The following is a 13,400-nucleotide window of genomic DNA, read 5'->3' as shown; positions in this document are numbered from 1 at the left end:
AGGACGCTCTTGGCCCATCTGACACGGAACATCGGGACCTTCTCTCCAGCGTAGCTCAGCTCCCAGATCTCCTCGATCCTTCCGTAGTATCTGTCCTTGTCGTTACCGGTGTAGGATTCCATCGTTACCCCGGAATTCTGATAACCATCGCTCTTCATGTCCTTGTCCTCGGTGTAGAATGTGTAGCCGTTGATATCGTACGCCTCATAGGTCATCAGGTTGTGCTCGGCGCCCTGTGACAAGGCGAATATGAGTTTTTCTTCCGCGGAAGAATCCTCATGTAAAGGGTACGACAGAAGCTTCTCCTTGAACCAACGCGTGAAACATGAGTTATGCTCTTTGATTATATCTCCGTCCGTCCTTTGTTGGCCTCGGTCATTGTACGTCTTCTCAATAAAGGTTTTGTGCTCTACCACCCAAGGATCAACCACGTCTATGTGTTGTAGCGCGACTAGGTTTGCTCTTTCAAAGTCGGCGAGTCGACCCTCGAAGTCGACATGCATTTCGCGGTGACCATCGCGGTGACCCCATCCAGCGAGCCTGCCGAGGTGCCTGTTGACGGGCAGACCAACAGGGTTCTCGATGCCTAGATAATTCGTGCAGTAGGAGATGCACTCTTCGGTCAGAAAGCTCCTGGCTATGCTTCCCTCTGGACGTGACATGTTGCGAACGTATCCTTTGATGACACCATTCATCCTTTCGAACGGCATCATGCTGTGCAGGAACGTCGGCCCGAGTTGGATGATATCCTCCATGATATGGACCAGCAGATGCACCATCGAAGAATGCGGGCGGGAAGTACATCTCAAGCTCGCATAGTATCACCGTGATCTCTTTCTGTTGCCTTCTGAGTTGCTTCACGCCAACCGACTTCCGAGAGATGACGTCGAAAAAGTTGCATAGGCCAAATAGCGTTTCACGGACATGCGCGTCCATGATCCCACGGATTGCAACTAGAAGTATCTGCGTCATCAGCACGTGACAGTCGTGAGACTTCATCCCGCTGAACTTCTGCTTCGCTGAGTCTAGGTATCTGCTTATCTTCCCCGCGTAACCGTAAGGAAGTTTTACTCCTACGAGGCAGGTGAAAAACTGCTCGATCTCCTCCTGACTTAGAGTGAAGCACGCGGGAGGGTAGTCATTTCCGATCTTCTTGGCCTTTTTGCCTTTGCGATGACTTTCCGTGTCCTGCTTCGCCTCACCATCATCACCATTTGCGTGAAGCTCCTCCCTGATGCCCATTGATTTCAAGTCTGCCCTTGCTTTCGTCCCATCTTTGGTCCTCTCTGGCATATTGAGCAGGGTACCAAGTAGACTCTCGCACACGTTCTTCGTGATATGCATGACATCAAGGCTATGAGGACACGGAGGATCTTCCAGTACGGCAAGTCCCAGAAAACAGACCTCGTTTTCCATACCTTCAGCAGCGGCTCTGGCGCCTTTCGCCTCTTTCCCGGCTCTGGCGCCTTTTGCTTCTTTCCCGGCAGTGGGCAGTCTTTCCAATTTTTGAACAGCTCGTCTATTTCCTCGCCGCTCCTCGTACGCGGGCGTCTTCTTGGTTCGGTTTCACCATCGAACAGATCCTTGCACTTTCTCCATGATTCATCGTCGCAAAGCCACCTTCGATGTCCCATGAACATGGTTTTCGAAGACCCGGGATCTCTATCTAGCTGGCGATACATTGTGTCATCCATGCACCTGACGCATCCAGAAAATCCGTGGACCACCTGCCCCGCGACATATCTGTAACCGAGATAGTCGTGCACCGTCGTGAGCAGTGCGGCTCTCATAGGGAAATATTCTTTCTCTGCGGCGTCCCACGTATTGGCTGGCGTTTTCCACAGCGTGTCTAGCTCCTCTTTCAGCAGCCCCAGATACAGATTGATGTCGTTCCCTGGTTGTTTCGGCCCTTCAATTAGCATACTCATGTGAATGTACTTCCTCTTCATGCACAACCAGGGGGGAAGGTTGTACATCCACACAAACACAGGCCGGGTGCTATGTGTGCTTCTCTGGCTGCCAAACGGATTGACTCCATCGGTGCTCGCGCCCAGCATGATGTTCCTTGGATCGTCCCCAAATTCTGGGTGTTCGAAGTTCAACGCTTGCCACTGGCTCCCATCCTTAGGGTGACTCAGCATCTTGTCTTTTCTATTTATCTTCGGATCATTTCCGTCATCTTCTCGCTTCTTCTCCTCCCTATCCGCGTGCCAACGCAGGAGCTTTGCTAGCTTAGGGTCCGCGAAATACCGCTGCAGACGAGGAGTGATCGGAAAGTACCACACCACTTTTCGAGGAGCTTTCTTCCTCTTCTTGTATCGAGTGACGCCGCACACCGGACATATGGTAGACTCCGCGTGCTCGTCCCGATAAATGATGCAACTGGTCATGCACACATGGTATTTCACGTGCGGTAAATCCAGAGGACACAATATTTTCTTCTCCTCCTCGAAACTGGTAGGGCACTTGTTCCCCTTGGGAAGACGTTCGTGCCAGAATGACATGTTCTCGTCGAAGCATGCGTCGGTCATTTTGTGTTTTACCTTCATATCCAGAGCCATGAGCGTTACTTTCAGGCGGGTATCCTCGGGCCTGCATCCTTCATACAATGGAGTAACCGCGTCTATATCCAGTTGATCCAGCTTGGCTTTCTCTCGGGCGGCAGCTCTTGCGTTATCCGTCTGCTTGAGAAGCAGCTCTTGAATATGAGGGTCCTGCACCCAGCCCATCGATGGTCCATCGTCGTCTGCTCCGGCATCTTCATCTTCATGATCATGCCCTTCGTCTTGATCTTCCTCATCATCATGTCCGGCATCTTCTACATGATGACTGTGTACTGCATCACCATCGTGATCATGTCCTGGAGATTCTTCGTCTTCTCGCCCGCCCCGTCGCGGTTGTCTTGCTGCCCTTCCTCATTTCTTGCCCGGCCCCCATGGACGACTTCATAGTCATCTTCATCACCTTGCCACCTATAGCCATCCATGAAACCACGCAAGAGCAGGTGGTCCCGCACCTGTCCGGAATCCGGGTCCGTAATAAGGCACTTCAGCTTGCATCTTCGACACGGACATCTTATCTCCGTCTCGTTCTTTTGAAGCATCTCGGCCTTCGCGGAGCTCAAAAACCTATTCACGATGCCTTCGGTCATCGTGCGGACCATGTTCGCCTGCGGGGTAGAGCAAAACGATATTTTAGAACCAAAAAAAATTTCGCATGACTTTGCCTAAAAATAGGACAAAAAAGAATGCATAGTGCCAAGTTCTCGCCGAAACGGAAATGAATCAACATTCCGGTTAAATATTGGCAACTATCGCATTTCAAATACCGGTACCTGCAAACACAAACATATGCAACACCACAAACATACGTAGATCTAGGCCATAAAAAGTGCATGTGCATATTGTTGGAGGGAGAAAAAAGTAGATTTACAACATAAAGAAGCTTTCCCCTTACTTACCTATCAAAAAAAGGAAATTTAACCACTTAATTTGGGTGAATTTATGGTGCAAATGAGGTGAGGAGGAGGAGGCAGCCGAGACAAGCTTGGAGGAGGTGGTGGAGAGAATGAAGTGGGGAAAGTGAGTGTGGTAGGTGACAGTCCAAAATATCTAGCTGCTCTCAGGTTACCAATGGCGCACCACCTAATAATGCGCCATTAGTAACCCTAGTTACTAATGGCGCACCTGTTACGTGGTGCGCCATTACTAGTTTTGCATATATATATATATATATATATATATATATATATATATATATATATATATATATATATATATATATATATATATATAATTGTTAGTAATGGCGCACTATACCCTGGTGCGCCATTACTAGTTTTGAAAAAAAAGTAAAAGAATTTTTTTAGTAGTGGCGCACAGAGTGTGTGGTGCGCCATTACTAGTTTGAACTAGTAATGGCGCACTTTGCCCTGGTGCGCTATTACTAGTTTAGGAAAAGAAATTGTTAGTAGTGGCGCACCGTGGGTGTGGTGCGTCATTAGTGATATGGACACTAATGGCGTACCTACACATGGTGCGCCACTGCTATATTGCAGTGGCGCACCATATGTGGTGCGCCGTTAATGTCCATATTAGCTATAGCCCTTTTCCTAGTAGTGGGGAGGAGACGACGGGGTGTAAGGATGCAATGATGGAGGGTTCTGATATGGTATGGCTCCTGTTGGTGCTACTTGGTGGAGCTGGCTGCTCCATGGGACGAGAGAGAGGGAAAGAAATTACAGCATGTTTTTTTGGGGTAATTAGATCTAGGGAATGATAATTGAAGGGGTGTGAGTCATCAAATCTATTGTTTGGTTCGGGGATTGGGAATTCAGAAGGAAATAGACATGTGACTTTAGACTCCAGCTCCCACCGTTTTATTAACAAAGGAGGGGTGGGAATTGGAATGGAATTGTTTTAGTGAGTCGATCTTCGCCCTTCATCATAACTTACGTTAACTTTCCATGTCTAGTCCCTCGCTAATGCCCATAAACCAAACAAGGGAATACAGTTTCTCCTCAAATCTCACATATAATTCCTATTATGTGCCAAACAAAAGATTGGGAATAAAACGTCTCATCCCATGTTTAATCTCAATACAATTTCCTACTCTAAACTCCCGTTCCCCTGCCCAAAATTACAAAACACTTTGAGATTCATTTTTGCCAACTTTCAGTGGGAAGCGGGTCTCACGACGGGGCGTACGGCCCAAGTCATATAAGATCTTTCTCCCTTAAATTGGATCTCTCTCGGGAGCCTACCAAGCAGGAAAGAGCTAGAAATGCAACGGTAGCGGTCACCAAAAAATTGTACTACCAAGTTTATAGTTGTGATTAATAGAGTTGAGTTGCCTGTGGTGAGAATGTGATATCCCAGGGGCGTGAAAGTCCTCAAGAGGTGTGGGTAGTGAATCCACCACGCGACAGGTTCCCTAGGGTTGATCACGGATTTTCAATAAATTTTCTATCAAAAACGAGATGAATTACAGACAGGTACAAATGGGTCTCACATTCAGTAGCACTTTTTTGCTATCTGAATCAGAGAGTTGGCCTTCCTCTGCGCTCTACTGGTGCCAGTCTTGGCGATCTGTGAGAGGTGCTCGTGGAGGCCGAACCTGAGCGCGTGCACCAGGAGCGTCTGCTTCTTGGAGCCCAGCTCCAGCAGGACGGACAGCGCGCACTCCTTGTTCTTGGGTGTGCCTTCCTTGATAAGCTGCACGAGCTTCTCCACGAATGGCGTTGTCCCGATCTCTCCAAGACAGGTTGGATGCGACGACAGCAGCAGAAAGATGGAGAGCGCCTCGTCGACCATTCCAAGGCTCCTGTCGTCGATGACCTTCATTAGCGCTGGGACGATGCCGGCTTGGGTGGCCCTGACCTTGTTCTGCTGGTTGAGGATGAGGTTGAAGATAGCCGTGGCGGCGTCCTTCTTGCCCCGGACGGTGCCGTTGGTCAGGAGCTCCACCAGCGGCGCGATGCCGCCAAGGGTCCCGATCGTGGCCTTGTTCTCGTCGAGCATGGACAGGCTGAAAAGCGTCGCCGCCGAGTTCTCCTGCCCCTCCGCGCTGCCGTTCCGGAGGATCTCGATGATGAGCGGGATGGCGCCCCCCTTGGTAATTAGAAGCTTGTTGCCATGGTCAATGGACAGGTTCAGCAGCGAGGTCACCGTGTTCTCCTGCACCTTCTTGTCCGGGTAGGCCAGCAGGCCGATCAGGGCGGGGATGCCGCCATTGCCAACAATGAGAGCCCTGTTCTCCGGGGACTCCTTGGAGAGCATCCGGATCTTCTTCGCCGCTTTTCGCTGGACATCAGGGTGGATCGACGACAGCGCTTCCACCAGCGACGGGATGTCCTCTCTCGGGTGCCCGTCCTGCTCGGCCACGGGCTCCGGCTCCCTCCTCTGCAGCTCCACCTTGTGCTTGTCGCACCACTGCAGGATCAGGTTCTTGAGCGCGTAGTTGGGCGCCAGCGAAAGGTGCGCCAATGGCTGCCGCGTCTTCGGGCATGTCCTCTCCCCGCTGTCCAGCCACTTCTGGATGCTTCTCCTCTCGTACGTCTGCGTATTTCAAACCAACTTCTTATCTAAACCAAAAAATATTTAAAGGAAAACAATAATTTCGTTTCGAACATGGTTCATCTGTTGTAGTACGACTAAAGCAAGAGGAATCAAGATTCGGCAATGCGCGTGCCTGTCCACTGGCGACAATGACAGGATCCGTCATGATCTCCAACGTGATAGGGCAGAGGAAGTCGTCCGGGATCATCAACGAGGGGCACTTGTCGAGGGACTTGGTCACGAAGACCTCGCCACCGAGGACGTTCTTCTCGTCAATGCCGGCGATCGCCTTGAACTTGTGGAGGAGCTCAATGATCTGCTTGGTGCTGTCCGCATGCTGCCCGTTCCGCTCGCTGATCAGCTTCTTTATGGCCACCGTCTCCGCCCTCAGATCCGGCAGCATCTGCAGCTCCAGCTTGCTGGCCAGCCTATCCACTATTGCCCCGTCCGCATTCCTCTCCTCGTCCTTGTTGTTCTGGAGTATCACCATGAGATCCATTGACAACTCCATGTCTTGCGTGTCCGTTCTCTTCTTGCATCTCATCAGCTGAGCGTTCATCAGCTCCACCTTAATCAACAGGATCATATGTGTGATTGTGTGATCCGTACGTAAATAGCTTTCCAGGAGCATTATTGATGATGCACTTACCTGCTCGGTGACTTCATCGGAAATGTCGAGCTCCGCGTAGGGCATTCCATCCAGCGCAGAGTTCATCTTCTCGTACACAGCGCGGAACCTCCCCAGCACGGCCTCGCTCTCCAGCGCCTGAAAATCGATTGGCCTCAAATCAATTGGTCAAGGCCACGCATGGCAAGAAGGGGCAAGGAGAAAGACATCAGGTCATGGCCATCTGATCGGACCAGAAAGATTTTGCTGCCGTCGTTGCAGGATCGGAGGAGGCGGCGCGCGGCGGACAAGGCCCGGCCGAGGAGGGTGAGGCGGCGGTAGGCGTCATCGGTGAGCCGGGGCGCGGAGTCGCGGAGCTCCTCGAGCAGCGGAAGGATGAGCTGCAGCCAGCGGAGGAGGTTGTGGCATTCCTTTCGCTGCGTGCGGCGGAATTCCGAGTAAGCGCGGGCCGAATTGACGGTGGCGAGGAGCTCCTCCACGAGGTCCTCGTCGTCCATCTCCCTTGCCGGGGTCCCGGATGGCTCGGGGTCAGCGGTGGCCGCCGCCGACGGTGGCAGCGCCGGTTGGGGCATGCGGCATCAAGCGGTTGGCGAGCTGCGTACGGAGAAACGAGAGGCGCGCGTGAGTGAAACGGAGGCGAGAGCATGAAAGGCAAAGCCAAAAATAACAAGGGATGAGGAGACTCGGTCGATGGAGAATGCTTTTTGTGCGCTAAATCACTGGGAAGCGCTTCTTCTGTCGTCGAGACAAGCCATAAAAATGGAGAATACTACAGAGTGCATGCAGTTTGCATAAGATCTGTAGCGTCCGATCTATAGGGCTTGTTTTTTTTTTCCAACACGCCAAGTTGGCGTATCATTGCATTGATAGGTAGAAAGAATACAGGTTTAGAGGACACCTAGTTCGTACACAACTAGGCGTGCCAGGGGTCCTCGTGAGCAGAAGAAGTGGGATGCTCGGCCCAGTTACAATGGTTTACAACGCGTCAATTACAGCTTGGAGTCCTTTGGCGCCGGCCGAGGCCCAGGTGCGCACGTCGTCCTGGATCGAGGCGAACAAGCGGCTAACAGAGGGTTGTTGAAGGTCAAAGATGCAAGCATTGCGGTGCTTCCAGATGGCCCAGGTGACCAGTGGCACTAGGGACACAAGGGCCTTCCGGAGCGATACTGGGATGGAGCCAGTAGCGTCTCGCCACCAGTCGTAGAGGTTGAGGTCGCGATTGGGGGGGCTGACAGTGAGTCTGCACCAAGCAAGAGAGCGGTGCCAAATCTCCCTGGAGAAGACGCAGGCGGTCAGGAGGTGATGTATGTCCTCGAAGTCTTGATCGCATAGGACGCAGCGGGGAGGGTGGGCTAGTCCTCGCCTAGCAAGTCTTTTCGCCATCCAGCAACGGTCTTGCTTGGCGAGCCATAAGAACACTTTGACATTGGTCGGGGCCCAGCCCTTCCATGTCATCCTCCAGTCCATGTGCGCAATGGATCCATGGAAAAGAGCCAGATAGCAGGATCAGGCCGAGTATGAGCTGCTAGCAGTCCACCGCCAGCGTATGCGGTCGGGGTCAGAGGAGAGGGTGACCTGAAGTAGACGCCTCCAAAGATAGATGTACTCGACAGTGGCCTCGACTCCAAGCGCGCCACAGATGTCCTGGATCCATGCCCGATTGAGGAGTCCCTCCTGGACTAGGCGCTTATTGCGGCGTCTTCGAGGAACCAAAGCGGTCAGGCTCGGAGCAAGCTCGGCGATCGACTTGCCATCCAGCCAATGGTCAGTCCAGAATCTACATGTGAGTCCGTCTCCAATGGTCCAGGATGTAGAGGCACGAAAGGCCGCGCACATCGGCGTCGTCTGGCAGGTGTAGATGATGACAGGGCCGCATGGGGTCAATGATGCGAAGCCAGAGCCACCTAACCCGGAGGGAGATGCCAGTGCGTTGAAGGTCACGCACGCCAAGGCCCCCAAGCTCGAGGGGGCGGCACACTTCTTGCCAGTTAACCACATAGTTGCCAAAGCGGGCCTCTTTGCATCCATGCCAGAGGAAATCGCGGATCAACCGGTTGACGAGCCTCAGGATGGATGGCGAGAGGGCCATGGCTAGTAGCAGGTGGACGGGCATGGCACTCAGGACATGCCGAACAAGGGCGGGGCGCTCGCCACGAGACAGTAGGCAAGCTTGCCAAGTGCCAAGGCGCTTGGCCATCTTCTCCACAAGGGGTAGCAACGCCGACGTGGGAACCTTCCTGGTGGAGAGCGGAAGTCCAAGATATTGGATGGGGAAGTGCGTGGTCTGGCAAGAGAGCGTCACACCGGCATTGGTGGCTGACTCATCCGTGCAACAAATGGGCGTCGCGGAGCACTTAGCGAAGTTAGTCTTGAGGCCAGAAGCTTGACCGAACACCTTGAGAATGCCTTGCACGGCCCGGAGGTCATGCTCGTCGGGGTGGCAGAATAGGACGACGTCGTCCGCAAATAGCGAGATGCTGGGAATAGCGCGCCTGGTCGTAAGGCGATGGAGAATGCCACGCCTAGTGGCGTGCTGGACCAAGGTGTTGAGCACGTCAATAACCAGGACGAAAAGCATGGGCGAAATCGGGTCGCCCTGCCGCAGTCCGCTAGCATGATCAATGGGAAGTCGGGGGTTCCATTGATGAGCACTCTCGTGGAGGAGGTTGAGAGGAGGATTGCCACCCAAGCGCACCATCTCCGCCCGAAGCCAAGGTGACGAAGGACCTCGAAGAGGAAGGGCCAGGAGACGGTGTCAAAAGCCCGGGCGATGTCGAGTTTGAGGAGGACTCGCGGCGCCTTGAGGTTGTGGAGGAGGTGCGCTGTTTGCTGGACGAGCATGAAATTGTTGTGAACACCACGCTCGGCGATGAACGCGCTCTGATTGGCAGACACCATGTTGCCGAGGCGGGGAGCCAGCCTCGTCGTCCTTGATGATGCCCAGGCGGCGGAGGAGCACACGCTTGGCCTTGGCCTCGGAGTTTAGTCCACGATCTGACTGGGTGATGCGGTCGCTGCGCCTGGGAGTGAAGTTAGGGGGTAGCTCGAGGCGCCGACGCCGCGTGGACGGCGTTGGGAGGATCGGAGTTGTGCGCGTCTGGATGCCGTCCAAAAATTCCTGCTGGCTGGCTAGAGGAGGCAGAGCTGGGTAGGATAGCGAGCTGGCCATCCGGAGAGACGCGTGAGGGTTGCATGGCGGCGTCACAATCCATGCAGCGAGAAGGGCCAGGATTGGGCAAGGGGGCGTCCACATGCATGTTGGGGTTGCATGGGACTTTCGGCCGCTCAGTGGGAGTGGCGCCAAAAGCGCTTTGCGGGCCCACCGGTTCATGCGCTGGCGGGGGAAGATCCTACGATGCGGCGCCCGAGGGAGATTCGGGGCAGGGGCGGCGATTGGCGGGGAGTCGGGGCATGGTCCACAACTGTCGGGCGGCCCACGTCCGGGGTCGCGCATTGGTCGACCGCGGTCAAGGTGCGCACCGCCTAGTGGCGCAGGGCGACATGACCGGGCAACCCGCCTCCACAACGGCCACTTGGCGCTGCGCGATCAGGCTGGAAGGCTCTGGAATCGCCGGATCCGAGGCAAGTGGGGCCGAGGGCGCGGTGGTTGGGCAAACGACAAGAGCGGCCAGCCTGTTTGAATCGCACGGCGCCAAAGTATTCTGGTTGGTCACGGGGTCACGCGCTGATGCGGGGACAGGGTGGGGCCCTGCTTTATCCAAAGCAGAGGAGCCCACATGTAGTAGGGCGGAGACCCGGTTGGCGTCAGCGACAACACCAGGGTGGGACCCGAGGATGCCTTCCCAGCCACGGCATGCGGGCGGCGCAAACGCACGGCGGTGGTGGCGCCGACGACCACCATTCGCCTGAGGCGACCGGGGATCGGGATTGGCGGGCGGAAACTGGTGGTGCTGCGGCCAGCGTGGAGGGACGGGCGGGGAGCTATGGTTGGAGTCGCCGGAGTCGTCAGCCGCCGGAGGGGGCGGTGGTGGCACTGGCCGGCGGTAGTCAACGCACTTGGCCAGGTGGATACGGACTGGGAAGCGAGCCAGGTGGAGCGCGAGCCGCTCCGCGCGTTCAGGACCAGCGTCGACCCCAATCCCATCGTCTTCGAGGAGCAGCAGCTCGGCGGTGCGCGGGATCGCGTCCGGATTAGTGGTCCAGGCCGAGAGTTTGAAGACGGCCATGTTAGCCCCGCTGCACGTTTCATGGGCTAGGTGCTCTACCTTGCAGAAGGGGGAGAGCAGGATCTCTGCGGAGGAGCGGTGCCACGCGTGATCCGGTATGCCGTAAAGCTCGAGGTTGACGAGGAAGAGGGCGGTGACCGGCTCAGAGCCCGCCGAGTTGCTCCAGGGGTGGAACAGCAGCCGGAACCGCGGACAACGGGTCTTGCCAGCGATGGCCACGCGAGCCCGGAGCGCGGGGTCGGAGAACCAGATGAGAAAGTCTTCTGGAGCGTGGGGATGAACTGAGAAGTCGCGGCTGTTGAGCTCGAACTTGGCGCACAGCAGGGTGGCAACCTCACTGCAGGAGACATCGGTGCGGCTGCCGGCGACCGTGGCAAGCAAGGCGCGCGCAAGGGACTGCTCGGCGGCGACAATCTCTGCGGAGCGCGGGAGATAGCAGACGGAAGCCGCGGGCCGGCACGCGGGGTGGCCGGACAGGGGGGTGGCACGCGACGATGCCGAAGCAGCCGGGGAGCCCGAGCGCGAAGCCGAGCATGAAGGCAACCTGGAAGACACAGGTAAACCAAGGCGGGACGGGGCCTGTGTCGGCCCGAAGGACGCGGGTGTCGGCAGGCCAGACGTGGAGCGCGTGGTCGTCGCAGAGCCGGAGAGCACGGCGCGGTCACCAGACTCGCGCGTCGGCAGCCCAGACGTGGAGCGCGTGGGGGTCGCTGAGCCGGAGAGCATGGCGCGGTCACCGGGAGGGGTGGGGGAGCCAGCCGGGGAAGAGGCACCGGTGAGCAGGGCGGTGCAGTTCTTGGCCTTGTGCCCAAAGAAACGACACCGCGCACAGCAGATGTCGTGGCGACACTCGGAGCGGGGATGGGCAGTGCTGAAGCAACGCGGGCACTCGCCGTCTCGGAGCCAGGACGGTCACTGGCGGGGGAGTTTGCTGGAGCCGCGGCGTGACCGATGGGGGCGCGCCTGGCGTGGCTGCTTCCGGCTCCTGGCCACCTGCCAATCATCCCGCGGTCGGTCCTCGGTCAGAGGCCGGCAGATCTCGGAGCGGACACTGGGACGCGCAGACGATGGCGACGAGGAGGCGGCAGGCAACGGGGAGGCGAGGGACGCGGGGGCCACGGGCCTGCAGAGGACCTGCCTGTAGGAGGCGGGCGGAGAGCCGGCAGAGCCGCCCGACGAGGGCCTGGACTCGAGCCAACGGTCGGAGCGCGAGCGGCCAGCCGCCGCAGGGGGAGGGGTGTCCATGGGGTGGTCGACGGGGCCGGAGAAACCGCCGCCGAGGTGGGTGGACGCCGGGGCCGGAGTGGCCGCCGGCGAAAGGCGAGGCAGCGGGGAGCGGGGAGCCACCCACGGAAAATATACTCCTTACAAAATTAGACACCCATGTTTTTTTCTTTTTGAACCGGAACACACTGATTCCATCCAGAAACAAGAACCATAGGATCCCCTGATCTCTCTCAGGAATTTGGAAGATCTAACCGTCCATTTCGTTTCTTTGATGCGATTTGGGCCATCGGATCGAGCAGCTGGAGGACCCAGGCTGTCTGTAGCGTTCAAGATGTAATTCTATTCCGATCACATAAAGAATTCATGATTCGGGCAGAATCACATTTGGAGCGCATAGCAAGGTGGATATCATTACAACATACCATGTACTGAATAGATGATAATACCAGATAAAGGCTTACACTCGCCACAAGCTACAGTATGAATACATCAATACATAGTAATTATAATACAGAAGAGCAGGATCCGACTACAGATGAAATCAAACGAAAAAGAAGAACGAAATCCATCCTGCTAATCTCAGGCTCTCGACCCGGAACTCATCCTATTATTGACGAAGAGCTCTAAATAGATCAAGCATCGCTCTCACGTCAAATCCTCGTGTTACCTGTACCTCCACCTGTTGTGTAGTAATCTGTGAGCCATGAGGACTTAGTAATCCCATTACCATGGGTATCAAGACTAGCGAAGCTTAATGTGTATGGAAAGGTCACGTGGTGAGGTTGCAGCATAAGGAAATATGCCCTAGAGGCAATAATAAAGTTGTTATTTATATTTCCTTATCTCATGATAAATGTTTATTATTCATGGTAGAATTGTATTAACCGGAAATTTGATACATGCGTGAATACATAGACAAAACACAGTGTCCCTAGTAAACCTCTACTAGACTAGCTCGTTATTCAAAGATGGTTAAGTTTCCTAACCATAGACATGAGTTGTCATTTGATGAACGGAATCACATCATTAGGAGAATGATGTGATGGACAAGACCCATCCGTTAGCTTAGCATAATGATCATTATGTTTTATTGCTATTGCTTTCTTGATGACTTATACATATTCGTTTGACTATGAGATTATGCAACTCCCGGATACGGGAGGAATACCTTGTGTGCTATCAAACGTCACAACATAATTGGATGATTATAAAGATGCTCTACAGGTATCTCCGAAGGTGCTTGTTGGGTTGGCATAGATCGAGATTAGGATCTGTCACTCTGAGTATCGGAGAGGTATCTCT

At 54.8% G+C, this 13,400-nt stretch overlaps 2 protein-coding genes across 2 annotated transcripts; both read right to left on the bottom strand.

The window, feature by feature from the left end:
- Positions 1–4,797: 4,797 nt before the first annotated feature.
- LOC109783242 (U-box domain-containing protein 15-like) lies at positions 4,798–7,404 on the bottom strand. The gene is made up of 4 exons (XM_020341843.4): positions 6,918–7,404; positions 6,706–6,822; positions 6,190–6,624; positions 4,798–6,056 (listed from the first exon to the last, which is right to left on the bottom strand). The coding sequence occupies exons 1-4, from the start codon at positions 7,254–7,256 to the stop codon at positions 5,013–5,015; spliced, it is 1,935 nt and encodes a 644-aa protein (XP_020197432.1). The 5' UTR covers positions 7,257–7,404; the 3' UTR covers positions 4,798–5,012.
- Positions 7,405–7,659: 255 nt separating this feature from the next.
- On the bottom strand, positions 7,660–8,151 carry LOC141027147 (uncharacterized). Its single transcript, XM_073504114.1, has one exon. The coding sequence runs from the start codon at positions 8,149–8,151 to the stop codon at positions 7,660–7,662; it is 492 nt and encodes a 163-aa protein (XP_073360215.1).
- Between the last annotated feature and the right edge of the window lie 5,249 nt (positions 8,152–13,400).

The sequence above is a fragment of the Aegilops tauschii genome, chromosome 7, assembly GCF_002575655.3.
Source record: "Aegilops tauschii subsp. strangulata cultivar AL8/78 chromosome 7, Aet v6.0, whole genome shotgun sequence".
Lineage (NCBI taxonomy): Eukaryota > Viridiplantae > Streptophyta > Magnoliopsida > Poales > Poaceae > Aegilops > Aegilops tauschii.
Note: the sequence above shows the minus strand (reverse complement) of the source record. Positions and strands in the feature narration are given on the sequence as shown.

What these genes read in the sequence shown, in the direction of transcription:
- LOC141027147 (XM_073504114.1), bottom strand. Translation starts at nt 8,151, where the DNA reads ATGGACTGGAGGATGACATGGAAGGGCTGGGCCCCGACCAATGTCAAA.
- LOC109783242 (XM_020341843.4), bottom strand. Translation starts at nt 7,256, where the DNA reads ATGCCCCAACCGGCGCTGCCACCGTCGGCGGCGGCCACCGCTGACCCC. An exon ending in ACGGCAGCAAAATCTTTCTG is followed by an intron (nt 6,823 to 6,917) that starts GTCCGATCAGAT and finishes ATCGATTTTCAG; the next exon opens with GCGCTGGAGAGCGAGGCCGT. An exon ending in TCATTGTCGCCAGTGGACAG is followed by an intron (nt 6,057 to 6,189) that starts GCACGCGCATTG and finishes TGAAATACGCAG; the next exon opens with ACGTACGAGAGGAGAAGCAT.